General features: G+C 41.7%; 4 protein-coding genes across 11 annotated transcripts in view; 1 reads left to right on the top strand and 3 right to left on the bottom strand.

Moving 5' to 3' along the window:
- Positions 1-11,816, bottom strand: part of UNKL (unk like zinc finger) — a 60,108-nt gene extending 48,292 nt beyond the window's left edge. For 6 of the 8 annotated variants that reach the window (XM_049791907.1, XM_049791909.1, XM_049791912.1 and 3 more), the window contains exons 1-4: positions 11,701-11,816; positions 9,608-9,817; positions 3,424-3,600; positions 428-561 (exon numbers count right to left, since the gene is read on the bottom strand). In XM_049791907.1, coding sequence (XP_049647864.1) covers positions 428-561; positions 3,424-3,600; positions 9,608-9,817; positions 11,701-11,780 — 601 coding nt within the window. In that variant the 5' untranslated portion in view covers positions 11,781-11,816. Of the gene's footprint in view, positions 1-427; positions 562-2,621; positions 2,686-3,423; positions 3,601-9,607; positions 9,818-11,700 lie in introns of those variants that run through there. The other 2 variants (XM_049791911.1, XM_049791915.1) reach the window with 2 other exon arrangements.
- A 2,856-nt stretch (positions 11,817-14,672) lies between these two features.
- Positions 14,673-15,799, bottom strand: LOC126034160 (protein CCSMST1). Its single transcript, XM_049791568.1, has 2 exons — positions 15,747-15,799; positions 14,673-15,675 (listed from the first exon to the last, which is right to left on the bottom strand). The coding sequence occupies exons 1-2, from the start codon at positions 15,770-15,772 to the stop codon at positions 15,330-15,332; spliced, it is 372 nt and encodes a 123-aa protein (XP_049647525.1). The 5' UTR covers positions 15,773-15,799; the 3' UTR covers positions 14,673-15,329.
- Positions 15,800-15,867: 68 nt separating this feature from the next.
- On the bottom strand, positions 15,868-26,347 carry GNPTG (N-acetylglucosamine-1-phosphate transferase subunit gamma). Its single transcript, XM_049791752.1, has 11 exons — positions 26,218-26,347; positions 26,075-26,129; positions 25,710-25,777; positions 23,521-23,575; positions 23,309-23,392; positions 22,159-22,252; positions 20,489-20,603; positions 19,823-19,905; positions 19,427-19,552; positions 17,931-18,012; positions 15,868-16,794 (listed from the first exon to the last, which is right to left on the bottom strand). Exons 1-11 carry the CDS (start codon positions 26,345-26,347, stop codon positions 16,670-16,672), a joined length of 1,017 nt encoding a protein of 338 aa, XP_049647709.1. The 3' UTR covers positions 15,868-16,669.
- Positions 26,337-27,427, top strand: part of TSR3 (TSR3 ribosome maturation factor) — a 4,405-nt gene continuing 3,314 nt past the window's right edge. The window contains exons 1-2 of the mRNA XM_049791753.1: positions 26,337-26,442; positions 26,658-26,862. Of these exons, the coding sequence (XP_049647710.1) occupies positions 26,346-26,442; positions 26,658-26,862 (302 nt within the window). The 5' untranslated portion in view covers positions 26,337-26,345. The remainder of the gene's footprint in view (positions 26,443-26,657; positions 26,863-27,427) is intronic.

The raw sequence follows: 27,427 nt of genomic DNA, 5'->3' as shown, positions 1-27,427 counted from the left end.
TGCTCCAATTTTCTGTTTAAAATTCTACTTCATTCCTGTTCATCATGCTCTGCAAAGAATAACAGTCCATTAAACAGTCTATTAATGACTCAAAAAATGAAGACTCTAGTCATTACTACTTAGCACAAGACAGAGCTCCTACTGACTTTTAAGAACATTTATTCAACTGACACAGATTAGTACTTGTATCAAGTAAAATGAAAAAGACGTATTAAAAGTTTTCAAAACAAAACATTTTCAAAATGCAATCTGAATATAGATGTGACAGACAGTACAACTTGTTCACAAATATCCATACTACTTATACAAACCAATTCTTTACTCTGTTAAAAAAGGCTTTTGAACTTCTCCCAGATGAAGACCCAGGATCAACAAATCAGGTCAAACACCAATAAAGAAACTGAGAAAGGAGACAGGGTAACATTACCCTGCCATCTTGGATCTTCACTAAGGATCTTCTCAATCATTGCCTGGCTTGCTAAAATTCCTGGTTGCAGATCCGGAATGCCTTCACCGCATCCTAGCTGCCCATTCTGTAAGGTTTCCTGTGCCTGAAGTTCTCTGGAATGGGGAAAAGAAAATAACACTGCTAAACTGTACAGCTACAGTAACCCTACCTGACGCAGGTATAATCCTGTCCAACTCTATCAAAATTCTGTCATTTAATCCAGCTCTTAACAAGCCTAAATTGTAAAAAAAAATTAAATTGACTGTATTTCAAAACATTACTTGCGCTGAAGCTGGCAATCGTAAGGAATAACTATGCCATACAAACCAAACAGAACACATGAAGGAATGTTGGCATTATACACACAATGTTTGTACCAGCAATGCCCATCTGTAACTCTGTATGCTGGTGTGCTGACATTTTGAATATGCTATTAATTTCTGATATTCCACTGCCACATAGGACATGGTAGAATTAAAAAAGATATAGAAGGGGCAATAAGAAATACAGAACTCCTCCTCTATGACAGAGAATTAAATACCATAAGACTCTTTGCCTTGGAAAACTTATCACCGAAGGCAGGTACAAAATGCAGCTATTGAATACTACATCATACAAAAGCAGCCAAAGTACTTTTGGTTCACTGTAAGATTTTGCAAGAAAAGTTTCTCAAGACATTTGGGAGACCTAGTAACAAACAACAATCATTATGAGGAAATGGAATCTCTACAGCAAGAATTTACAACTGCTTTGCAAAGTAAGCAACCATAAGCTTGCTGAAAGATCAGAACAACTACTACCAACCTAAAAGGTATCGTATTAGTGGTATGAAATCTCCACCAAAAATCTGCAACAATTTTATTACACCATTTTAGTAAAACTAAGCTGTACAGAGATTCAACAATGGCAAACCAGTACAAAACATTTAAAAAAAGATAGATACTATAGCATAATTATATTAGGCAGACTTTGAAGCAATGGAGAAACAAGGTGAGGAATCAAAACCAGAGGTGGATGTATAGTAGTCTATGAGAATCAAAGGCCTCTACCTTCAATTGGCACTTTCTCTAGACACAAATATTCAAGGACCTTACCTCCTATACCAAAATATTCCTACTCAGGATCTTTGAAGAGGAGTTTGAAAGGTGTGGTTGTTTATAATGTAACTAGTTATGATATCATTTATATAGTATTTCAAGAACTTCCCAGACCCCAAGTATCCTCCAAGAAAGAAAATCTCAAAGGGAAAGGAAGAAAAGACAGACCCAAAGACAAGTCTAAAACCTTTCAAACAGTCAAAATATTTCTTTTACAGATTCAGAAAAGGTGCAGGCAATGAGAAGGATAACAGATGCGTCCTAGAGAGTGCTTTTTCTTTAAGGTGGACATGTACAAGAACAAGGCTATTAAGGAGAATACAGTTAATGCCTGTATCAGGGATTGTACCGTTATTTATCTGCTCTTTACTTAAAATGAAGAAACCCTAATATCTGTGTCCATTGTAGAGCAAAAAGACCATCAAAGAAAAAATAAGACCTGATTGTTTGGACTTCCTTATGAATGCTGGATGCCTGAAATCAGGAGAAGCAATGGCACACGACTGTTTTTCACAAACACCAAAGAAGTTTGAGGCAGCCTACTTGTAGGTCCAAGCTGTTAAACATAGACTCCTACCACAAATGCCTTCAGCTCTTCCTGATGCTTTATACGTAGCCAATCACCAATAAACAATCATGTAACACATTAAAAGACATTTAGAGAACAGAGCTTGGTTTCAGTCTTGCTATACATTGGTTCCTCATTCTAATACAATACAGAAGATTACAAAGATACTACACATTCTGTATTCAGATTGGCATGGCATCATGCTGCATATGCTAAATGAGGAAAGCTAAAAAGAAGAAAAAGAAAATGGACAGACGTGTTGCAGAAGAAGCATCAGCTAGCTAATTGAAGAAAGTCTTCTGGAAAGAAAAGCTATATATAACTAAACAGTATGTGACCAGGCAATGCAGCAGTGAATTCTGTGGCAAAATGTGGATTTAAATAATTATGAAATTACTGAAAAGGCACTAACTTTACTAAAATTACTGTGAAGGGAGAGCTATCATATCCCAACAGATCGTTAGGAATAAGGGATAACAAAGGTAAGAATGTAAGATAGCAGCCATACCAGCTCAGATCAAAGGTTCATCTAGCCTGGAGTCCTGTCTCCAACAGTGGCCAATAGCAGATGCCTAGGGAAGAGTATAAGAATAGGGCAAGCGTATAGTGATACTTCCCCAGAATGCTCTTCCAGTGTCCAGTAAGAGATACTCGTGACCCTCCAAGGCTTCAAAGCTCTCTAGGAACTGGTATCCTTTCCTACAGAATATACAGACCACTTTCTGTGGCAAGAGCTCCCCTTCCACCCATTTATAATACCCCCCAACAACATGCTTATCTCCCAGCTTTGGCCACAGGTAAAACTCATACCCACCACTACCCTGATTCACAAAGCACCTTCTTTCGACAGTAACTCGATTATACATTACAGAGGCAGAAAATAATACTGACATCTTATACAGGAAAAAACATAACATGATTTAAAAAAACACAATGTCAGCAGGCAAAATGTCAAACATACAAGCTGAGAACCTGAAAGACGGCTTAACAAAATCATAAATTTGTGAACGTAAAACCCACATACAAATTTACAAGGCATAAATGACAAAAGGCAGGGTATCTGCTCTTTTATCAGTCATAAGGACTACCTACATGGCTCTTGAAATTGCAAGTTACAAAACCTTAGTATTTTTACTTCCCAGTGTGCTTCTGTCGGCCACTGTGATGCACAGTGAATTGCATTCTTACGTTTACAGTTACAGAAGCAAGTATATTTTTCATGCAAAGCACACTGCATTTTCTGATATGTGCTGATAACAGACATGTGGTATTTCCTGCTAATTAGGCTGAAGAATTTGAAACAAGACTACCTTATATCATATACTGGTGGTCTAAGGTCATGCGGACCATGAGCAAAGGCACAGTGAATTCCATTCTTCACACAGTGACCCCGGGCATCTGTTTCATGAATGCATGTTCCAGTCTTGTAATATCTGAGATGATACTTCCTTTCTGTATCCCCTGTTGTTCGATGCAGGTAAGGGCAACTACATAATAGAAAGAAGAAAGTTAGAGCACCACTTCAAGTTTTGTTTTTAATAATTTAATTCTGAATTATACTATATCTCTCATTAACTTATAACAAGTAACTTTGTAGGATTCTTCAAATAAAAATTGTCCCAAACAAACCACCATCACAGATCAGCTTCAAAATGAAGAACTTTAATCTATTTCTTAGTCTCTGCTAAAGTTATAAGAATTCATAGCAGGCTGGCTCACAAAGATATTATTAATAAATCTAGTAAGCACCCCTGTAAGCAACATCATCATCATCTCAGCTAAGGAATGACATCTTCCATACTGATACAAGCTCAAATAATTTCTACATTAAGAGGTGCAAGAATTTTTTTTTTTAATGTTATCAACATCTAAAATCAAGGGGTACTTGAAGTACAGTGATTTTTTTGTCCTGCCTGCTCTTTATAGACATGGAACTTATTGAACAATCTCAGGGGAAATCTAAACTGACTCTTCTGTTAAAAGGAAATCTAAACTGACTCTTCTGTTAAAAGGAAGAGAACAATTTTTACATCAGCAGTACATCTTTGTACATATACTAACCATTTTTCAGACACAACTATGTGAGTTACGGTCTGTACTTTAAAATGGCTAGCGTCATGTATGGATTATAATTCCAACTACCAACAGTAAACAAATTTAAAAAAAAAAACACAAAAATATATACACAGGGATGTCTGTTCTCTGCCAGTTTATTTCAGTGTAATTAATTTTGGTCTCTGCTGGTTTTGAAAAATTACTAATCTCTAAAAACTACTTTCTCCCATCCCAAAGTAAAAAGAAACTGCACCAAAAAGCTTAGAGAGTGATACAGAACAACAAATGAAAAGTCCCACAGAAATGTTTTACTTTGAATGGAGGGAGAATAGTGAAGCACTAAGTAGACTTTGACACTCATAAGAATTTATGCTGGCTTAAGCTTTATTTAGTATATTCTAAAAGGGTTATTTGGAAACTAGACTAAACAAGTACAATTGTTTGCAAACATTTACATGAAATTCATACATTTTTCCTGCTGTGTTAAACACCTGCAACTTGTGCTGACTTCCAGGAATTGATACTGTTTATGATTTCTGAGAATCAAGTTGCTTCCTTGTAGGAATTTGAAACCAGCATTCTGTCAAACAAGATAAATGGGCTGCAGCCAGTGATTTGTACGTATCTCTTTAAATCCCAGCAGAATTAATTAGTGGGAAGATTAGGTATACCAAATTCAGTGCTATATCTCATTTTGTCAGTGTAAGATGGAGCACAGTCTACACTCAGGATTTGAAAGTAGTTCTTTCACACTCCTTAGCTCTACACAGAAAGACAGACAGGATGCAATCTTTGTTGGACCCATTACAGTGCCTCAGCTGAAGTTTGTAAGAAATTCTGTGTGATGTAGGAATAGCTCTGATGCAGTCCTCTTGTTCTGCTAGAATTGCTACAGATATGGAAAAATAAGAAAACCCACAAGAGTCAATCACTTTTGCCAGCACTAGTCCTGTACAGAAATCTAAACAAGAGGAAATGCAGTCTGAGGCTATATTTTTGTTATTGCTGTCCCACCACTACCAGAATCTTTGCAGGGGTCAACTGTTTCCATTTTCCCAGCAGACTGTTCATTACAAACTCTTAATCTTTCATTCATATATGGACACCTCACAAAGGTGAGAATACTCTGTCATATTCTTATGCATAATGTTCACGCCTCCATTTTCATCTACGTAAGTTTGCTCGTTCCTGTTGGAAACAAGAATCAAATGTCTTCCATACAAGAAGTGTACAGGTGTTTACATCTCGTTGCTCGTCTCTAAGCCCATGCCTCCTTATCAGAGGCAAACGTTTTGCTTAAATATCTGCAGTTTTTCCCTAGCAAAATCACCTTATCAGTGGAGGTCACCCCCAAAAAATGTTAAAGCCTTCAATTATTTTTAAATTACTGTTTAAAAAAAATAAATAAGGTGAGAATTCAATGAAATATTCAGACACAGCTTGTCAGACAAGCAAGGCACAACTTGTTGTATGCAATGTCAGAGACGGATAAATACTCAGGTCACAATTTTTTCCCACAAAAAAGACAACATGGATTCCAAACACAAACTGGGAAAGAAATACAAACTGTGTCACAAGACTCTTAATTCTGATAAATTAAACCTAGATTTGTTTCCCCTAAGACTCAATACTCGTGCCATCAATAGCTAATGAAATCTGAACTTCATTGAAAACACAGTTTTCCTACTGCACATTTTGCTAGCTGCCTAAAGAGTCCTGTAACCAGTTAAGTCCTCCTCCAGAAACAGAATGCTTTAACAAGACTATCCAGTGTGACTGGGACAGTTTGTTTTCTAAGACTTGTAAAGAACTCGATAAGGACTAGTTCTTAAGGTGACTCAGGGGGACTAAACAGCATGCAAACCTCAAAGAGCAAAAACAATGGCATCAATTTTGCATGTGTATGTTTTGCATAAAAATATGTTATTCATACAATACCACAATAATACCTATGCTATTAACCACAGACATCTTGATCAGCTGTAGTTCATCATAGTATCATTAGTCAGAAAGGCAAAAACCCCTAATAAAAGCAGCTTTTAGATGGCAGATAGTACTTATTCACACATAGTATCAAACTAAGCCAATGCACTGAAAAATGCACAGAACAGATGTTCTACTCAACCTTTAATGAACTAAAGGGATGGTAGATCTTACCTTCACCTTACTAATGAAATATTTTAATGGAGCATAAAACAATGTTTTTATTAAAAAAAAAGTTGTTCCCAGGTAGAATAACAAATCTATTTCATGGCCCATATTTCTACAGCCATCTGCCAGCTTAAAATAACTGTACTGAATCCAAACTTAGTAATCATGAATCAGTAAAGAACATTACTCTGTATTTTTAAGTTCTATTGGAGTCTACACACAACATTTAACTATTTAAATCAGCTTTGTTTTCTGCATCCGGATCTGACAAAGTAAAACTGTCATTACATTATTCAAAGTAAGTAGATGTATATACCATGAAACACAACATACATTCACAAAAACTTAAAAGGTTAACTGATTACTGAAGTGTATATTTCCTTTTCACAAGCTTCTTAATTCACATCATAAACATTCCAAAGATATCCTTTAAGAATAAAACAATTCCAGTTTAAAGGGTAATGCTAAATGTTCTTAAGTGTATGAGAACAACTACATAGTTCTACTTCTGTTCAACCTTGAGGCACTGACATATTTTTTGCTATGATTACTTGAAGTGCTCTTCTGTAGTACGCTTCTGTAATTCATTCACTCTTAGAGCAGTCTTACGTTACAGATGCTAATATATCCAATATGATCTTTTTTTAGAACCTGACATCAGTTGACCACAATGGTTGAAAAACACATCAGATTAAAAAAAAAAAAAGTATCACTTCTATCCTCCCTTGTGAAATTGGGAGAAACACTGTTCCTGCTCAGAATAAATGCCTCTAACTCTGAAAGTAATCTAGTCTTTCTCACAGGCCCTTCCTTAGAACAGACTGTCTTAATTTGCTACCCTTAGAAAAGCCCTTTTCTAAACAGCTTTAAAATTTTGGGCTTTCATTCCAAGTTGAACTTTGGAAAGAAATAGCACAGTCAAGCCTGGGTGAGACCAACAATTTCTACTTTAATTCTCTTGAAAATATGTTCCCGAGAACAATTATGGGTGTCATCACTCTACCTTTCTCGCTAGTTCTCTACCAACTCACAAACGGCATTAAACTAACTATGTATTCAGATGAGCAGAACAGAGAAACAGAGACATAGATAAAAGCCAAAAAAGCGTACCAATGTATTGTCACAGATAGCTTAAAATGAAGGGGTCCTAGCACTACTGTTTATAACCTATTTCTATAAGAAACTGAAGTTGCTCCAAATAAAAGGCTATATTTTAGGCAGAAGACAAAACAGGGTCAAAACCCCACTCTTTTGCTGGGTTCTGAAACAGGAGTGCTGCCACACTGTAAGCATGTCCTCAGAAATGTTGGTGTTTTCCTCCATTTTTTTTCTCCTGCCACTACAGACATGCGCTGGCATTGTCTATCTTTGAGAATTACCTTTGACTCCTCTTGCCTTTCCCAACTATTTGCCCTGTTTGCCTTTTCTCTTCTACCTTAACTTCAATCAGCTATTAACTTACAACAGTTGACTGCCATTTCTAGCCACCAGTTCTCATGTTCAGATCTAAAATAAGGCCTCCACAGTTCAGCTGAAAGTTCTCTCACAAATGTCTCCAACAATCTTGCCTTATAACTGAGTCAAAGAAAACTGACTCCATTTTCCCTACTCACATCTATCTTCACTTTTTAAATTTACTGTCTCCTTTACTCAATTTTCCTCCCCTTGAAACATTGTTCCCCTTTTGTTCATGGGAATTCAGTTACGTTCACATTTTCCTCCCAATCCCTCCTGCAGCGTATCTTCCAACTTCAACATTCTCTTATGCCTCTGGTGAGGGGTCCCACAGGACTCCAACCTTGGTCCCTCCTCCTATCCTTACTACATTTGGGCAATTTCACTGCAAAACACAAACTGGAAAACCACCATCTCTTTGCTGGTAACTCCTTAACCTATCTATTTAACCAAAACTGTAAGCGCAACATGCTAAACTAGAGGTATGAATCTCACTACTGGTCTTATTTCTGGCAAGTCCTCTGCACTTCCATTATACCAGACAATATAATCACCCTGTTTGTCATTTAGGCTCCTAACCAGGGAGTAGTCTCCAGCAACTGTAGGGGGGGGGACGGGGACAACCTTTCCAATTCAATTGCAGCAAAAAGATTTCAATCTCACATCTCAGTTACTAAAACATCTCCTCTTATTTGCTTCGAACAATTCAGTCTTGCCCAGCTAATAGCCTTTTAAAACATTGCTTCCTTTTTCCTCCTTTAGAATCAGTATCTATTACTCAATAATGAAAGGTCAATTTTTGTCCCCAGCCAATCAATGACATGAGCATCCATTATCCTCATTTGCTGATTTTCAAAGAACTGCCCATGCTGCCCCAAGACTGGCAGGAGTGCTTTACAAACACCTGAAAAGGTAATTAATTGTTCTCTTTTTAATCATCCCTCAGAGACATTTTTTTGCTGTTTATATTGCTTAAGCACAGTACTCAATATTGTCATGGTGCTGCTATACACTACAGTAACCAAATAATTAGTCTTCAATTTTTAAAACGGGTGACCAGCACAACTACATATTTCCTGGCTGGTTTCCTGCAATATTTTATTTTTTTTTGTCAGAAGTCCTTCCTTGCTTCCATCACTGCAGATGAAGGTAGCTCCTCTGACATATGACCACAATATAGCCAGCTCCTCTATATATACCTGCCTGCCCTGCTGTACGATTTGTTCATTCTCATGTCCACAGAGCTTCTACCCCTCCCCAAGTTCACTGAAGACTCTCCGTAGCCTTTATCTAGAAGAGACACTTGTCCATGGAAATGGAAACACTAACAGGCTAGCCAGACAACTAACAGTGAACTCCTTCCTTTGCTTTTTCTCACTGGAAACATCATGAAACTGTCATTCTCCTCTACTACTCATCAACCGTCACAGAACTTATTAAAATCTTGAAGTCACCCCTATACAGTAAGGTTTGCACCTACTGGTGAATTTCAAAGTTGTCAGGAGAAAAAGGAAGCACAACTGGGGAAAAAAAAAAAAGGTGTAGCAACAATAGTAGCATAAATGTGCAGCAACAATACTAGCAGAAAACAAGTTTCTTATGCTATGCTTTAAAGATCATCACAATGCAAAATCATAATTCTCTGTGATAGCCTAAAGAATGCGTGTGTATATAAAAGTATATGTGCCCAACATTGACAAATCACTTATAGAAATGTTTTCAAGTAAACTGCAGCAGGATTCTATCGATCATTTTCACTAAGGAGAAAGTAGCATCTTTCCTTAATGTCATTGATAATACTGTAAACACCTAGGACTGAAAGAAATCACTTACTCATCTCCATCTGGGCAGATTCCTGTAGTCTCATCATATTTTGTACAATAAACATCTGGACTGTAGTTAAAAGTCCCATCACGCCTTCGTATAGGTCTACGACGACGCTGATTTAGGAAATGCCAATGAAAACAGGTAAATGGTCTGTGCTGGGTACACTTGTGCTGCAAAAATAGGGGGCACTGCTCTGTCCTAAATTCCTTTAGATACCTAAAAAAATTAAACTGTGTTACAAGTTTATCTTCTTGGAGGCACATTTTTACAGTATTAACAGGGCACTTGACAATTCAGTTCACATAGCCCATGAAAAATTGTACAAATGTACCTGCATACAGTTTTAGTTCCTGTGCACAATTTACTGTTTAGCTGAATACAAGTGACTTCATTTTTATGACAGATGCATTACTAATAAAATACAGTGGAATACCTGGAAAATTATACTATGTTTTGTAACTAAACTAAAATCAAATACATTAATTAAAAAAGCACAGTATTTAGAATATTGTCCTAAGTAACCACCAAACAGAGATTATAAATCCAACAAATTACTTGAATGAGCATTCATATTGCTTGCTACCATACAAAATAGTCCTACAAAGGCTGTTTTAGCTAAATACCATATCTAATTCAAACATTAGTCCTTAATCAGAACATTCCCAGAATGTGGACACAATATAGAGAAAGCTAGAGGGTTAAAAGGGCTTTATGAAGGTTATCAGGGGCTATGAGGGGAGTTCAGCAAACTTACTTCAGCAACTGTTACATTTGTGTTGAGACAGTATGGGGTCTTTGAAGGTTACTTAGGTGTTAGTAAGACAGTCCTTCATTAGCATGCAGGGCACAGAAGCTACTTAGGAAGTCTGATACCTCTTTCCCTTGGATATCAAGATCATGCCAGTCTGGACACTACTGTGGCATTTGTCAAAGGATGCAAGATAGCACTTCTTCCTGTCTAAATTTATATATCTATTAGGCAATTTAGCAAGCTCATTACATCGCTGAAGTTATGGAGTATTTGCAGAGGAAGGGGTATATGGGGGCTTTGCAGAAGAACCTTAAGAGTTCCCAGAGGTCTTTAAAAGGGTGCAGGATATATAACAGGCTACGGGGAATTGAAGATATAGGGAAAGGAAAGAATTAGAAAGAGGAATAAAGGGCATCTCTTCATTCTCAGTTGCTTAAATTGGTACATGGGGGATGTAATGACAGAGTTATGAAGCATCTCTTTAACTTTAGAGAAGAACCTCTAAACTATCCAGGATTGTGGGGAGAAAGACCAAAAAAAAAAAAGGAACACGATTTTTGGACCTTAAGGGCTGGAGAACAGGTTGTAGCAGTATCTAGGAAAGTGGCCACATTCCTGTGGTCTTTCTGAGAGTGGTGGAAATGTGACATTATAGAAGCCGCAATATGGGGGATGGGAGCGAATGCAACAATTAGGTGAAAAATTATTATGCCTTTGTGGGGAGCACATGGTTCTACATGAGGTGAGCTGTCAGTAGTGCTAGAGGGCTGCAGGGACTTTATAGACCGTTATCAGAAGAAAACGGATAGGCTTGCAGAGAGGACGGCGAGCACACGGGACCTCTCTTTCACTACAGGAAGGTCTGCAAAAACTGTCACGGAAATGTCCCAAGGACTCGAGCTGAAGCTGGCTACGCAACGCTTACGAGAAGCGGAAGGACTGGTGCCATAGCTGGCAGAGGGCGGGCTCGGAGTGCGAGAGGGTGCTGCGCGGCTCGGGATGCCGGAGAATGCCGACGGGTCACAGCGCGGACCAGAAAGGCACGACCGTGGGAGCAGACGCAAGGCGCGGAGAACCGCCGCAGGCGCTCTGCGGCCAGCCGCGCCCGGGCCGCTTCTATCTGGCCGGCACAGAACGCGGCTTCCGCCGCGCGGCGCCTGGAGCTGGAAAAGGTGCGCGGCGAAGGCCGGCCAGGGCCAGGCGGTCTCCTCACAGACCAGCCGCCAGCGCGGGAGGCCGCGCGGAGCAGGCCTGACACACGACCGGGCCCTCCGCCTCGGGTCCTGAGGCCCTCCCCGCACGGCGCTGGGGCCCCGGGAGCAGGGCGCCTCCAGGACGCGGTACCTACGTATAATGCGTCGGCTGCTCGGTCTGCGGGGACCCACCAGACCCGCCACCCCGCGACACCGCCTTCGAAACCGACGGCATCTTCCCTGGTAGTCAACAGAGCGCAGGCGCAGCCCCGTCCTGCCGGTCCCGGCCCCACCCCCCTGCAACGCGACGCCCGCCGGCCCCGCCCCACCAGCGCGCGCGCCCCGAGAGCCTGCGAGCTCCCCCGCGCGCAGCCCGGGCGCCCAGGCCGCGGCCGCGGGCGGCGCACGCGAGCAGCCAGCGCGGGCCGAGCCGCCGCGCGCTGCCCGGGCAAGGCCCCGCCTGGGGGAGGGTGGGGGGAGCTGTGGGGGAGCTGCCGGGGCTCCAGCGCAGCCTTGGCCGAGCGTCAGTCCTCCAGCACGGCGCAGCCGCGAGAGGCGCCCGACGCCAGCGCCAGCGCCCTCCCACGCGTCGGAGAAGGCGCGCGGCCCAAAGCGCGCGCGGGGCTTCTTCAGCGCGCTTCAGCCGATGGGCTCGTGCTCTGCGCTTTTAACAACAAAATGCTGCAGACAAATAGCTCGCAAGTTTTCCAACACCTTAGAAGCCAGAGATCACGAGAAGAGTTTTGCAGGTAGAGGTTCTTTATTAAACACCTATCACACCACTCGAAAAGAAGGCACGTGCAAAGGGGCAGCTTTTTATTTCCTTAAACAAAGCAGTACGTTGCTGGGATCATTGTTGTAATAGAACGCGGAGAGAGCAAGCTAGTCAGAGAAACAAGCATTATTGACCTTAAGTCAATATAAATAAAATCCAGGATCACTCTTTTATTCACCAGGATGCCCCCATGCACGTATCTCACTTGCAACATTCTGTGGTAGCGAAAATTGAATCCCAAGACAAATTAAACCTTGGGACAGTACCAGACCAACTGTACTCACTTCATCATCATCAGGGACTCTACAGCAAAATCAAAAGCCACAGTGGTGCATGCTGTTCGGAGACTAACCAGCAGTGTCAGACAAACATCGTGCTAAGGCAGTTCTCTCTGTAGCTCCAACCTGTCTTACCAGCTGCTGCCATGTTCGGTTTTTTTGTTTGGTTGGTTTGGTTTGGTTTGGTTTTTAATTAGAAATTTTAATGGCACAAAAACAGTTTTGCATTTTTTACATCTGAAAGCTTAAAAAAAAATGCCTCTAACTTTTAAGGGAACTAAGCTGTATGACACCAAGTTGGGAGGCAGGGTCGAGCTGCTTGAGGGTAGGGAGGCTCTACAGAGAGATCTGGACAGGCTGGATCGATGGGCTGAGGCCAGTCGCATGATGTTCAACAAGGCCGAGTGCCAGGTCCTGCACTTGGGTCACAGCAACCCCATGCAGCGCTACAGGGCTTGGGGAAGAGTGGCTGGAAAGCTGCCCTACAGAGAAGAACCTGGGCGTGCTGGTTGACAACCGGCTGAATATGAGCCAGTAGTGTGCCCAGGTGGCCAGGAAGGCCAATGGCATCCTGGCCTGTATCAGAAATAGTGTGGCCAGCAGGAGCAGGGAGGTGATTGTTCCCCTGTACGCAGCACTGGTGAGGCCGCACCTCAAGTACTGTGTTCAGTTTTGGGCCCCTCACTGCAGGAAAGACATGGAGGTGCTGGAGCGTGTCCAGAGAAGGGCAACCAAGTTGTTGAGGGGCCTGGAGCACAAGTCTGATGAGGAGCAGCTGAGGGAGCTGGGGCTGTTTAGTCTGGAGAAGAGGAGGCTGAGGGAGACCTTACCGCTTTCTACAACTACCTGAAGGGGGGTTGTAGTGAGGTGGGTGCTGGTCTCTTCTGTCAGGTGGCTGGGGATGAGAGGAAATGGCCTCAAGCTGCAGCAATGGAGATTTAGGTTAGATATTAGGAAAAAATTCTTTACTGAGAGGGTTGTCAGACATTGGAACAGGCTGCCCAGGGAAGTGGTTGAATCACCATCCCTGGAGGTAATCAAAAAGCGCATAGACAGAGTACTCCATAACATCGTTTAGTAACATGGTTTAGTGGGCATGGATGATGGTTGGACTCGATGATCTTGTAGGTCTTTTCCAACCTAAATGATTCTATGATTCTATTCTGTATTAGTAGCTGAGACTCTTCCTCTCCAAGAAAAGTCTCCCAAGTGTGCAGGTTTCAGTACCTATGAATCTGTAGGAAAAAATAGACTACATTGCTTAATGAAACCAGGGGGTTCCTCCCCAGTATAATGCAAGCCAATCACTTAGATTCCCTGCAAAAACCTCTCTTACTAGTAATGATTGTAATGAACGGGTTAACTTTGTTCATGAAATCGCACATGGGGGTAGGGACATTCTTTGCTTAGTATCTGGTTAAGATAAATGAACTCGGGGAGGGGGGGGGGAATCTCCATCAACCATACAAATAAAGTCTGTCAAGATGGAAGATTCCACAATTACCCCTAATAGTCTTACTGCTAATCTTAACCTTTGGTCCATGTATTTTAGATAAAGTTGTAGCCCTTGTTCAAAGCAGAATAGAATCAACCCGGTTAATGGTGTTAAAACAACAATATGATAATTTACTTACATACCAATCGGAAAGTGGGAAGACACACATTGTGATTGAACAAATGCTTTGTGTTAAAAAAAAAAAAGCAAGGCTTGCTTAAATGTTTTGTAAAAGTCACGAGAAAAAGACAACAAATATAACTTACTAGATAAGGAGGAAAAAGACAACAGCTATAATTTACCAGATAAGGGGATTAACTCTACCAGGACTGCACTTCTCCACAACAAAAGACATTCTACATCAAAAAGACACTTCCCCTTGAGAAGACTGACCGAATCCGCCCAATAACAAACCTACACGAGTGAAGAAAGAAGCAGCAAGACAAGGCGAAGATTGACAAGAAAGGGGTGCATAAACTGTATAAAAGGAATGTAACTATAACAGAAAGTTGCGAGCTTTTGGCAGAGCACTGCCTCCCCAGCCGCCCAGCGCTGTTTTGCTCTCTTATCGCTTGCTAATAAATTCAATCTTTTTATTTAATACAAATTGGCTCCTCCAATTTGTCACGAGCGTCTGTAACAATGATCACCTAAATCAGGCACGTGTAAAAAGTTATAGTCCAGAAAGCAAGCACCGACTATCCAGTAAGGGTTGAAGAAGGTAATTTCTACGTTTCTTAGTAGAATTACAAAAAAACCCAAAAATCAGAACACAATCACATATATTCATGAATCATACACCTACAGTTGCCTTCGATGCAAGCTGAACATATTCTGTGACTAGCAAAATGTCAAATGAAGGTCACCTTCAGCAGCAATTTTACAGACTTACAGCTTTAATACTTTAATACACTGTGCATCTAAGAAAAATGATCCATGGAAAAGGGATGGGTTGCATAAAACATTATCTTCAAATGCAAGTAGATTTGCAATACATCCTGTTCATCCCTACTGTGAAATGCTGGAAGAAACCACTCCTTGCCGTACCAGCATAAATTACTAAACTAAGACCAGCGCAGAAAGCACCGCGATACAGGAAGGAATCAAGCTTGCAAGATAAGGCTGCCGAGAGTGCTGGAAAAACACTTTTTCCCATTAAAGTGGCAGTACAGCTTTTAACCAGGTGAATGCCAGCAAGCTTTCGCCATCTCCTTCACTGCAGCCGCACTCCCGTCCTCATTCGTCCTTCCGCGGCTGCAGGGGAGCGTTGCTTTTTTGGGCCACATCTGAAGAGTCCGCGATCCAACCGGAGAAAACCGCCTCCAGCCGCTCATCGATCTCCGTTTTCTCCCTGAAGATGCACCAGAGCAACAGCCCCGTGCACAGCAAACTGAGAGGCAGCACCTTCGCCCACGGCCTCTCGTGGTCGCTCCCCATGGAACGGCTGACGCTCCACACCCGCGGACTGGCCTTGCTGGCGGAGAAGGGGATGGCCCCCGCGCCCTCCGGATCCGCGCCCGCCGGGCCTCCCCGCCGCGCCAGCCACCTCCGGGGGCCAGGCAGGGGCAGGGAGCGCCGTGCCCTGCAAAGACACAGGCATCAGAGGCGCGGGGCGCGCATCCCGCGGCCCCGACCCCGCGACCTCCACCTCACCGCCAGCGGCCCAGCGCCCCGCTCATCCCGCCGCGCCGCCCTGCCCGCTCCTCCCCGCGCCGCCCGGAAGCGGAAGCGCGCCGGCGGCCGCGGGGCCCCGCAGGCTCTCGGACGACGGGCCCGGGCCCGGGCCGAGCCGGCGCCGGTTGCCGCCGAGGAGCTAGGCGGCAGAAGCGGCGGAGCGCGGCGCAGGCTGCGCGCTGGCCGCCCGGCGAGCTCACCAACCGGACGAGAGGAGGCAGCGTTCCCGGCCTCCACCGACTCCCACAGTAACGGCTCCACCGCTTGCGTTGGAAAAATCCACTTTATTCCATGCTAGCACAGAGAACGGCCACGTGCTGCCTCAGCGGAGCTGTTCTTTTAGAACAGTGTTGGTGCTTTCATAGTACCTTTCTGTCAGAGCCTGAAGAGCTTTCGTTTTACCCACCCACTCTCCCAGGATGACATCAACCTCTCAGCGCAGGTGGAGTGGGGCGTTATGCACTGCTACAGCAGAAAACATTTCCTTTTCCGCTAAAACCTGCACAGAAAACCTTTCAGCACACAGATGAGGCGACGTGTTCTTAATAGTGTACTTGCTGCCTTTCATGCATGCAACATCTTACAGCACTGGTCTTGAACTATTTTGTATGTACGCCACCTGTTGCCGTGCTTGCTCAAAGAAAATAACAGCTGGGACTGGAGCTGCACAATCTGTAAACCTATGCCCAATATCGGCCTTAGCAAATAAGTTTTACAAATGATCTCAGAGACTAGCCAACTGTTCTCCGCAATGGTGAGCCTGCACTCCATTATGTTCTGCTTTATGGCAGAAATTCAGAAAGTCAAGAATCCTCGCAGAAGGTCAATCATCTCGGTGCCACGATACATGTTCAACTTCCTTGACATTCCATATGAACTTGCTGTTTACCAGCCAAATTTCTTCATACAGCGTCATTCCAAATTCCTGTGTCGCCACGCAGGTGCTCATCATCCTTTGACCCATTAAAAACAGTTGTCACTGCAGTTGCCAGTTTGTGACTTACTTGTTCAACACTGGTATTTTCAGCTGTAATATTTAGTTTAAGACATCAGTTATTTCCGCTTTTAAACACCAAAACATTTTTGTCACAGAATTTACTCAATAGTTTTGAAATAATAAGTCGTCTAGAGTAAGCTGTGAATTCTGCTTTTGATTGTACAGTTCTAATCTGCAATAATTATATGAACTAACAAACTGTCAGAAATACTGTGCAAGTTACATAGTTAATAGTTTAAACATGCAGATAAAATGTTGTATGAAAATTCCAGTACAATGAGTTTTCCCTAGAAGAGGGTCACCAATTAAAAAAAAAAAAACAACAAAAAACAAAAACAAAAAAACAGAGAAGAAAATTTCTCAAAACAAAAAAAAGAAAAAATTAAGTATGTCACTAATTTTAAGCTGATTTAATTAGCTCAAAGGTTCATTGTTTTCTTCAGGTGCCAATTCTGAACAAAAAAGGTGTAAATATATATTCAGGGAGATTAAATCCTCCTTAGACAAATTGTTTATGTAATAATGGGCATGATGGACTGGAAGGTGTGGTGGGGAACGACAAAAAAAAAAAAAAAAAACCCTAAACCCCAACAACACCACCACCAAAAAATCACTTGTCTGGAATTAATCCAGATAAGCCTTGCTTCTTCATAGCCAGCACCAAACAGTCTTTCCTTCTAAAAAGTGCACGTGATATGGTACTTCAAAATCAAAGAGAGGGAAAAAAGCTGACTAAGAAAGGATAAAACCGATTCAAACATACAGAGAACATTTCAAGTGTTCTTGAAGTCAGGCCTTGTGGTTGACTATGCAGAAAATGGAGTTACTTAAAAGATGCTTACGTGCTATGAATGCTGTAACACTGATTTCCTTTTTCTTTGGCACCTTAAGTACCAGAGACAAACTTCAAATACAACAGCAGTCAAAATTTTTCTATAAAGGTAAAATTTCAAGTCATCAACACATTTGGGGGGGGGGGGGGGGAGGTGCAAAATAAGTCCTCTTGCACAGGAATCAAGACCTAAGTACTTATTGAAAACTTTGTCTACTGAATTTTACCTCCATATATGTCAGATTATTTAATCCTTGCTGTAACCAAAAACAACATTTGGGTATTCACATTCTGAATAGACAATAATGAAAACAAATGATACCAAAAAACTCACCAGAATTTCCTTTGTATGCAATACCATGCTGACTTAATAAATCTTTAAGTTTTTTTATTTCTTTAGAAAGTTGCTTGTATTCCTAAGAAAGGAAATACATTTTAAATGACTCTCCAAATGCATACATAAAATGGGAATTTATAAAAAATAATAAGTCTGTGCACAGCTGTTACAGCTTTTCACTTAGAAGATCTTAAAAGATAAACTGCTTATTCCAAGAACAAGGCACAAATTTTATAAAAAGATATATTCCTATGTTGCCAAAACAGGAGCCAGCTTTTTCCAAGCCCAAGAGTAAAAATTAGGAGTGCTTTCTGTAACTATTTCAGATCTATCCTCTAACTAGCATTTTATCATAGCATAAAATTGTATTCATAAAAGTTTGCCACAGGACCAGGCTTATTTTATTTTACATTACAATGCTACAGTGCGGAAGTTTGTCACCTCCTCAACTCTTGACCTTCACATTCTTGCTTTCAGCAGTTTCTGTTAACTTACAGAGCCAGGGATTGCTTAGTACTTTTGAGACTCAAACCACGTATCTGGAATCTTGAAGAAGCCCTAATTTTTTTATTCTGTTTTGGTTTTTACATCAATCAAGAAAGAGCAAAAGATTAACCATTTAAGATTCTGTGGTTACCAAAACAGCCAACTTTATGTCAATTGAGCTATGATGAAGCAGAAAAAGAAGTACAAATTATTAAATATTGTATTGTTAACTATTGGGAAAAAAAAAAATAGGTGAATATTCCAGCTCCTAGCAGTACCACATCAAAATGGTGATCTTTATTATAAGTATATTCAGCTTAACCCCAGTTTATTTGGTAATATTCAGGAATTACTACATGGTGTTTTGTCTTTGCTACATTTTCAAATAAAATTACAACAGCAGCTTCTTCTCTGCATTATAATGAATTAATTCCCTTCTGTGCTCTTTTTTTGATGTTCAGCTTGCACTCCTTGAGGTGGAGCACATCGTCTACCTCTATTTCCCCCATTTCAATTCTGTTGCAGAAGGACTGTTCGCACACATGAAAGTTATTCAGAAATGGACACACCATAGATCATTCTGCCCTTTGCTTGTCCAACAGCCAACGCATTCTGACACGAGTCTGGGTAATTATCCATGTCAACATTCCCAAGGCTGGTTACACATTTATTTTCACTAGCAAGTCCTTCCTATTTCCAGACTGATACTCCCCAGAAAGAGTACTTATAAGGTGTTCATAACCCAAGTGCCTACTCCAATTCCTATACACACACCTGTCTTCTTATTGGGCATTCAGTTGTGCTGCTTTGTTTTTGACTGAAGGGCTAGAATAAAGATATCAAACCGCTCTGTATGCAGACTGCTACATATTGAAACCAGATGAGATAATCCCATGAACAGATTTCAGCTGAATCCAAAGAGTGTTTACATAATGCTGTCACACTGATACTGTCATACAGTAAAAACTGGCAATATAATTCCACACTGTAAATATTACACTCTATACCTTACTGCACTTCTCCACTGTTTCAAATTCCACACTTTTCTTATTCTGTTTCTCAACTTCCTCTTCTTCTGTTGCTTTTAGAAGTCCTGCTTCCTCAAAAATCTCTTTCAGTATTTTTTTGTATCCCTGAAAAAGAAAGTTTCTAAAAGACAATACATCAATCCACCCGACTCTCATCGCTGCTTGTAATTTGCACCGGCCATTCCAATTCCTCAAGCTTCACTGTAGCAAACATTACAATTATCAGTTGATATAGCAGTTACAGAGCACAAAAATTACTGTTTGCCAACTGCAGAATAAATGCATCCATTCGAAAAGGAGAAACTGCAGAAGCCAGGTTTGGCTATTTGACAATAATTGTTCTTTACCAAATACGGTTGGAAGAAGTTAACAAACCTGGTCAGTTATTAGTTCATCATATAGAAGCTGCTCTGCTTCATCCCACTTCCTTTGTAGTGCTTCAGTCAGAGTTGGATAAACTGGAAAATGGAAGTCAAACCATGTAAAAACCAACAGCATTATCCTGCATTAGTTAAATGCTCCTCTAGTAGCATGCAAGTGTATTTGTTTTAAGAAGTCAAGGTTTCTATACAGTACAGAGTCTCTACTGCTTTCAGAAGTTGGGGTTAAACTTAAAATCCACTTCACACATTGAAAGTTGCCAGAGAATGCCACCAACCAAAAATTTTTCTCTTATTTCCAGCTAGAAGGCCTCATATTTCTTCGCTGAATGTAATTCTCACTGACCTCTCCCTTTTTGTAATGTAAGTAAATGTGCAAATACTGCAGGGCTGATTCCTACGACCAGTCCAAGAAAAAAAGACAAAGAGAAAAAAAAACAACAAAAAAACCCCACTCACTGAGTCTACACTAGCAATGACAATTTATTTGAGAAATACCTATGTGTTATAATGACTGGGATTTAAAATACACTTCATATAATATGTTACATTTAATACTCATTTATATCAAGTTACAAACTCAAAGAACCTAGAAATTGACACTCTGAGGTTGGTGTAATGTGCCAGCTGCTCCACACACAAATGATTTTCTAAATCTTACCTAAAAGAGAGTGGGGATGGCACACAAGTGGAGTCTCAAATGTCAGAGAGTAAACACAAGTACTCGGCTCAGACACATATGCCAATTTATTGCTCTTTCCACAAACAAGATGAACCTAAACACCAGTAAAAACAAAGATGAGTGAATCACCTCCACATAAAACAGGACAGGACCAGCATTGATGATCCATTTGCTGTCTTCCAATGCTAGCAGATGCATTTCTGTACATACTGTCATGTCAAAGCTTCCAGTGCTGTCACCCACAGAAAAAGAATCATAGCTAGCACATCTTCAAATTATTTTATCAAATGTGAAAATTGCTTGCTCTAATGGGAAATGGTCCCACCACCTATCACTGTTCCTTGGACTCCCAAGCACTGTATTTCCAGCAAGAATTAGAGTAAAAGGGAAGGTGAATATGACACCCTTTAGAACCTCACCTGACATAAGCATAATTCACTTGACAAATTTTAGTTCTGTCCAATGTGCTAAATAAAGAGAACAATACACATCTAGCCTGTAATTTGTTTCTATCTTTAAACTTGCAGCACCAGTATTTTCTGTCTGTTCAAAACTAAACGCCAGTGAAAGATCTGAATCACAATATCAAAGGTGATACAAGAATAGTAATTCTTTCCACAACCCCTATGGGAGATAAAGCTGTTAACAAGGCACCTCCATCACAGTATAGAGTATTTTCACCTTGGCCAAGACATTTTGTCACTTATCCCACCTTCACATTAGTTATTATTCCAACTATATATCCCTCTCTCAAGTATTGTATTGTCACCCATCATTGTAATAGCCAAGTATCTTCTACATGAAAAGCAGCCTGTTGTGAACTATAGAGTATCTTTAACTCTTCTTCACAACATCTACCTATGTTACCAGGGAATGTGAGATTTAATTCACTGTATCTGTAAAACTGTGTAACATACTGAAACAGGAGGTGGAAAAAGAAAAACATTAATGAATGAAAGGATACACAATATATGCAAATCATGTGCCACACATTGGGCAAGTCTCAGACACCCTTCCTTACCCTTGGCACAGAGACTACTTGAATGTAAAAAAAAGAAACATTTTAACCACTCCACAAAATAAGAATTTTTACTTTTTCTTTAAAACGTACTCACAGAAGAATCTGTTTATCTTGAGTTGGTTCCTCTGACACTCCCATATATTTGATTCCTTCCTCAATTCTCCTTGCATGCCCTCTGCTCTTGTTTTAACACCTTACTTAGCTTCTCAGCATGCTGTTAACGCCTAATTCTTTTCCCTCCTTTTTCCTGGATGTTCTTAGCACAATATGCTGACATCCCCCATTCAACAAATAGCTAATTTTCTTTATTTTTCCTGACACAAATTACAAAGCACTGTATGTTTCTACAGTAGTGATAATACCACAATATTCCACTCTATCAAGGAAAAAAAAAAAGAGTTAAAAGTAACCAATGAGAATACATAAGTAAACTTCTTCAAAAATTTATCTTGATTTTAGCTTCCCTCCTCCATCCATTCACCTAGCTCCTACAGGAATTCATCTTCATGTTTTATATCACATCTTAAATTATGACTTCTTCAAGGTAGGAACATTTCAGTCTGCAGAGTGTCACGAGTGTGTGTAGAGAGTCAAGCTGTCTGAATTAGCATAGTCTAGGTTATTATACCTTTGTCTGTCTGCTCTTAGTTTCACATGAGTCTCCTTCCCTCATCCACATTCCAACAAATGTGTTGTTGTCAATTTCCCATTCATGCCAGATTCTGAAAGAAAACAAACCCAAAACAGGACATCATTTTATTTTAAGTTACTGGAAAGAAAAAAAGTGAACACTCAGGAGGCAAAACAGGAATACCCTTATACCATGTTCAATTTAACTGTATATACGTCATTTTTGTTGTCTTAGTATTTCCAGCCAAGACCTTATAAACAGTGTAGTTTGTTATCTAGGCTGCTACACAGGGCACATCAACATTACTTTGAGAGCACAGTTTTGGATCAGCTTTCAGTTCGCAAACCATTTGCACTTACAAATCCATGTTTAAATCCAATAAAATACAGCTTATAGATCATCCCACAACAAATTCCATGAAGCTATGTACCCTATGCAACTCAGATTGTTTGCAGGATTTTCAGTGCTGATGAGAGCACCTACAAAAACCAGTTGCTACTTCTGCTAGACTTAAAGCCAATGATACTCTCAGCATCTCAATGCACCCTTTTCCTCTCATGTTGGCTCACTAATTATTGTGCACACAGGAAAAAAAAGAGACATCTATATACAAAATATTTAGAAAGGCAGTAATTTTAAAGCATTGCTCTGGTTTATAATTAAGTTTATTTTAGGTCTTATGATTTGGATACTCTGGGGTCTTTGAATACTTTGGGATACTTTTTCGGGTCTACATTAAGTCTTTTATTACCTTTTGTTAAATATGTTTAACACAACGACTAGGCATAAAGCACTCATTTCATTTTGTAAGGTCACATTCAACTCAAAGCGAAAATAGTTAACAGACATGAAATCTTTGTTAATATAAGCTGTAGTTATACATTTTTTAATTTCTCACATGAACATATCACACCTGCAGTTGGCACTGGTTATTCATCAGCCTCCAGCTAAAACAGGAAGTTAGTATTTATCAACAAAAAAATCTGAAATTTTCAAGATGGGGTATTTTTATGCATAACGCCTTGGAACTACAATGACCTAACCTGACCAATAAAAGAATCTTAATTTTAAACCTGCCTCCTTTTTGGCAATCTATAAAACAATCTACTAACAACACAGGTAAAACTTAAAGGTCTAAAAGCCTCACCCTAAAATCCCACTATAGGCATTCCATCGAAAAGTCTGCTCATGCTGAGTGACATTATGGAAAGGACAAAACTCATACTTGTACCTTAAAAGAAGAAAAAAAAAAAAAAGAAAAAGAAAAAAAAAGAAAAGAAGAAATGTTTTAGACTGAAATAAAAAACTAGTTTGTTCCCAATAAATACATAGAATCAAATATCCAAATCCATTACTCACGTGGATTCCACAAAACTGAAACACTTGCCAGCAAGCCTAAAGAGATGTGCAGGGCCTAAAAACACCACAAAATGAGATCAAGGAAGAATAACATTTTGGTTAAATTTAAGCAAGTTACTGTGGTGACAAAATTGCAAGGCGTATGTGACAAATTTAGTTTTCTGCTGTACATAAGGAAATTTCTATCTTCCATATAGATTACTGTAAGTTCCCACTAGTGCTATATTGGTTTGCATCATGATCTTTAACATTTTTCATATTCGACACTCAGTGAAACAGATCAGCCTCTTTCTATGACAGAAATAAGAAAACTGTATACAAACAAATATTCGGAGGCCAGATCCATAAAAGGAATCATCAGTGCAGATCCTGCCAAAATGTGATAATGAAATTACTATAAGTCTTGCTTGGCAGCTGTCTGTCCCCAAAGTCATCCAAACTCCTCAAGTTTATACTAGTAAAGCCCATTTGCTCAGAATGTTGACAGTGCTGCATATTTAAGTTTCACTGAGATTCTCGAACTAGATATTCCTTTTCATAGTTTGCCTTCATGGTCTAATCCAGGTAGTATTCAGCAAGATAAACCTTTTACTGTCAGACAGGTCAGCAGTTACAATTCTACTCTTGTAGAATTGACCATTCCAGCCTTGCTGTCAAAGGAATCCAAGACAGGTAACTTGTCATTCAAAAAAGGGCCCAGAGTTCTGAACTAGGTGCTACAGGGCTATTTCAGTGTCCCTTGTTTAAGGTAATTTTGCATGGGATGATTAAATATTTGTGAGGAAAGGAGAAGAAAAGAGATTACAAAGCAAGTAAAATAAAACCCCATCCTGGATTCTAATTCCTCACTGCCAGGATTGCCTATGTACTTTTTCCAAAGATGTAGACAAGCAATCCTAGAAACGAAGATCAGACCACCAGAATCATGCCCTCTGGAATGCCCTAACCACTGGGATACAGGCAGGTTCTCTTTCCCATTTGATTTTTCTGACTGTACTATCTTGCACTTCATTCTACAGATTATCATAGGCTTGGCCAAAGGGTTTGCCCCTCTACTACATGCAACCTGTGCTTTAGTGATTAGGATGCTCTCCCCACAGAGGAAGAAAAAGCAAATTCGAATGTCCCTGAGGAATGCATTAAACTCATGCCTCCATTTCCTGGGCAGATGCTCTGAAAGAGAAATTATAGTAAATATTACCCCAGCTGTCTTGTAAAAGAAAAGAATGAGTAAGGTTTCCATGCTAAAGAAATAATTGTGAAGACAAGGTTCCATGCCTTAAGATTACAATTCCATAGACATTCCCAATTTTTGGCCACACATAAGCTCCCACATCCAGGAAAGAAGGATTTCTATCATACTCTCCTTTTCATTTTTTTCCTGCTATTCTTGGCATCTTTCCATTCAGCATTCTATTACTAATCGTATTGCTAACTATTTCACTTTTCACATGCAGTACCTACAGAATTTATACATTTGATTTGGATTTATAAAACATGACAGAAGACATTAAGCATCATCACTTTCAGTGTCACCATACCAAGATGCCTTCATTGAACCTGAACAAGGATTCAAGCCCGTGCCTAAGGTTAGCAGAGAGACAAGAGTTATTTCCTTTTGCTTACTCCTTGCATTCAGGGTTTATTTTATCTACTCTCCTCCACATATTGTCTAGAATTTGTAGATTCCTGTTTATTTTGCTAAAGTGGTGGATTTACATTGCAGCACCCAGCCTTTGTCTGTGAAACTGAACCTCTGTGACTTGTTCTAAGACTACTTTTAGGACTTTTTTAAAAATAATTTTTGAGTATTAAGTACCATCAGATGATGGGATGGCTTTTATATGACAATCTCAAGGATGCTAGGGATTGTTTCAAGAAGAAAGTAAGTTTTTAGTAAGGATCAGAAGGATCTGTGACTGCCTCAATAAACACAGAATAAAACATACGGATAGCACTGTGACACCACCAGTCCAAAAAGCACTGGGACAAGGAACACAGAAGAGGTTAATCCAGGTTTTAATCTGTCAGAAGCACAATAAAATATATTTGCCCATCCTTATTTCCCCCGATGCTCGTAAAACGACAAGTAACATCAGTCTTTGTCTGCATAAAGTAAGGTTAGACTATTTTGCAAGTGACTGTCACTAAATGATGAAAACTACAAAAAAGGTAGCGCTTGAGCATACCTGATACTGCAGAGGGGGACATCTTTGGCTGCAGCCTGTTTGGCTGAGGCAAGAACGGGTTATTCAACCTTTCAAAAGAAGGAGAGTGAAGCATTTAAGACCGAGTTACGCATCTGGCTCCGGCTGTATCCTCCCCTACCCGAGCGTCCCAGCACCTACAGCCGCGCAGGACGCGCAGAGAGCGGCGACCCTGCCCGCGGGCCCACCAGCGGAGGCGGCGGAGGCGGCGGAGGAGGCACCCGGGCCCGGCCGGGCCCGCCCTTCCCCGGAGGACGGAACGGTCTGGAGCGGGCACGGCGGCAGAGGAACCCGAGCCCGCCGAGGCCGGGTGGGTCGCGGGACGCGGCGAGCGGGCGGCCACGTACCCGAACGTGTTCGGCTCCTCCACAATCTTCATCTTCCCCGCCGAGGCGAAGAGACCTGCCGAGCAGAGAGCAGTTGGCTGCGGCGGGCGGGCGGACCGACCCACCGCCGCCCCCGCTCGCCCCCCGCCTGCCCCCGCGCTCACCCAGCGCCGCGCCCAGCGCCGCCAGCAGCAGCCGGGCGGCCGCCATCGCCTCTTCCGCTGGAAACGGAAGGGCGCGGGGCCACGGGGCGGCCGTTCCGCCGAGGCGCGGCACCGTGAGGCGCGGCACCATGGAGCGCGGCCGGCGCGCTGCCCCGCGGAGGGGCGGCCGGCGCGGGGCTCGCAGCCTCGACACCTTCGCGGCGGAGGCGGAGACCGCGCTGAGAGGTGCGGGAGCGTGCCGGGGCCGCGGGTCCTGCGCTGGGTCCTGCCGGGCCGCGGGTCCTGTGCTGGGTCCTGCCGAGGCGGGCCGGGCCGGGCCGGGCCGCGGGTCCTGCCCTGGGTCCTGCCGGGCCGCGGGTCCTGCCAAGGCGAGGCGGGCCGGGCCGGGCCGGGCCGGGCCGGGCGGCCGCCGGGCAGTAATGCGCGCCTGCTGTTTTCAGCTTGCCTGGAGGGCGAGGGGGCCGCCCCGGAGGCGAAGTTCCCGTGCCCTCTTGCCATGTGGGAGCTCGGACACTGCGATCCCAAGAAATGCACCGGGAGGAAACTGGCCCGAAAAGGGTTGCTCCGAACCCTGCGCCTCCGCCAGAGATTCCCGGGCCTCGTCCTCAGTCCTCTGGCTACCGAGTACGTCTCTCCAGCTGACAGGCAAGTCCCCGGCGAGGCCCGTGCGCAGGTGACCTCCCTGCCTGTTGGCAAAGCCCGTGGAGGTGCAGGCTGTGGGGAAGAGCACTTGGTTCAGATGCTGTAACGATGGCATATTCGGGTGAACGTTTTAATCACTGATCCATGGCCACAACTGTGCTGCGGAATAAATTTGACCTTCCTGTTACACTACACTGATGCATGAACATGAGAAACGGAGCTGTTTGTTTTATTAAATCAGGTTAATATTTTTACACAGCTGCTATCAGGTGAAAAAAGCATCTGTAGATCCCAATGAGAAATCAAAGTATGTGGTTTGTAGGTTAATTTGTTCAGAACCACGGGCCTATAGCTACTGCATCTTTTAGGATTCCATATTCAAGTTCTTTGGCTAGGCAACACAATGCATTAACTAGAAAATGTACTTGGGGGAAACACTGAGAATTTTCTTCAGATGTGCCTGGAGAATTTTTATAAAGATGTATTTACTCAGAGAAAAGATTAGTCTTTAGAAGCTGGTGGAGAACCTAAATCTGAACTTTGGTGTACTTTTAAGAATGCGAATGTT

Source organism: Accipiter gentilis, chromosome 33 (genome assembly GCF_929443795.1).
Source record: "Accipiter gentilis chromosome 33, bAccGen1.1, whole genome shotgun sequence".
Taxonomy (NCBI): Eukaryota; Metazoa; Chordata; class Aves; order Accipitriformes; family Accipitridae; genus Astur; species Astur gentilis.
The sequence above is the reverse complement of the archived record's forward strand: the minus strand, read 5'-3'. Positions and strand labels throughout refer to the sequence as shown.

Excerpts from the sequence above, each read along its gene's own strand:
- LOC126034160 (XM_049791568.1), bottom strand. The coding sequence starts at position 15,772 with ATGAGCGGGGCGCTGGGCCGCTGGCG. Across the intron at positions 15,676-15,746 it reads GGGGCGCTGGGCCGCTGGCG|GGCACGGCGCTCCCTGCCCC; the intron begins GTGAGGTGGAGG and ends GTGTCTTTGCAG.
- GNPTG (XM_049791752.1), bottom strand. The coding sequence starts at position 26,347 with ATGGTGCCGCGCCTCACGGTGCCGCGCCTCGGCGGAACGGCCGCCCCG. Across the intron at positions 23,576-25,709 it reads GTCCCCCTCTGCAGTATCAG|GCCCTGCACATCTCTTTAGG; the intron begins GTATGCTCAAGC and ends TGGTGTTTTTAG. Across the intron at positions 18,013-19,426 it reads CAGTGGAGAAGTGCAGTAAG|GAATACAAGCAACTTTCTAA; the intron begins GTATAGAGTGTA and ends TTCCTTTCTTAG.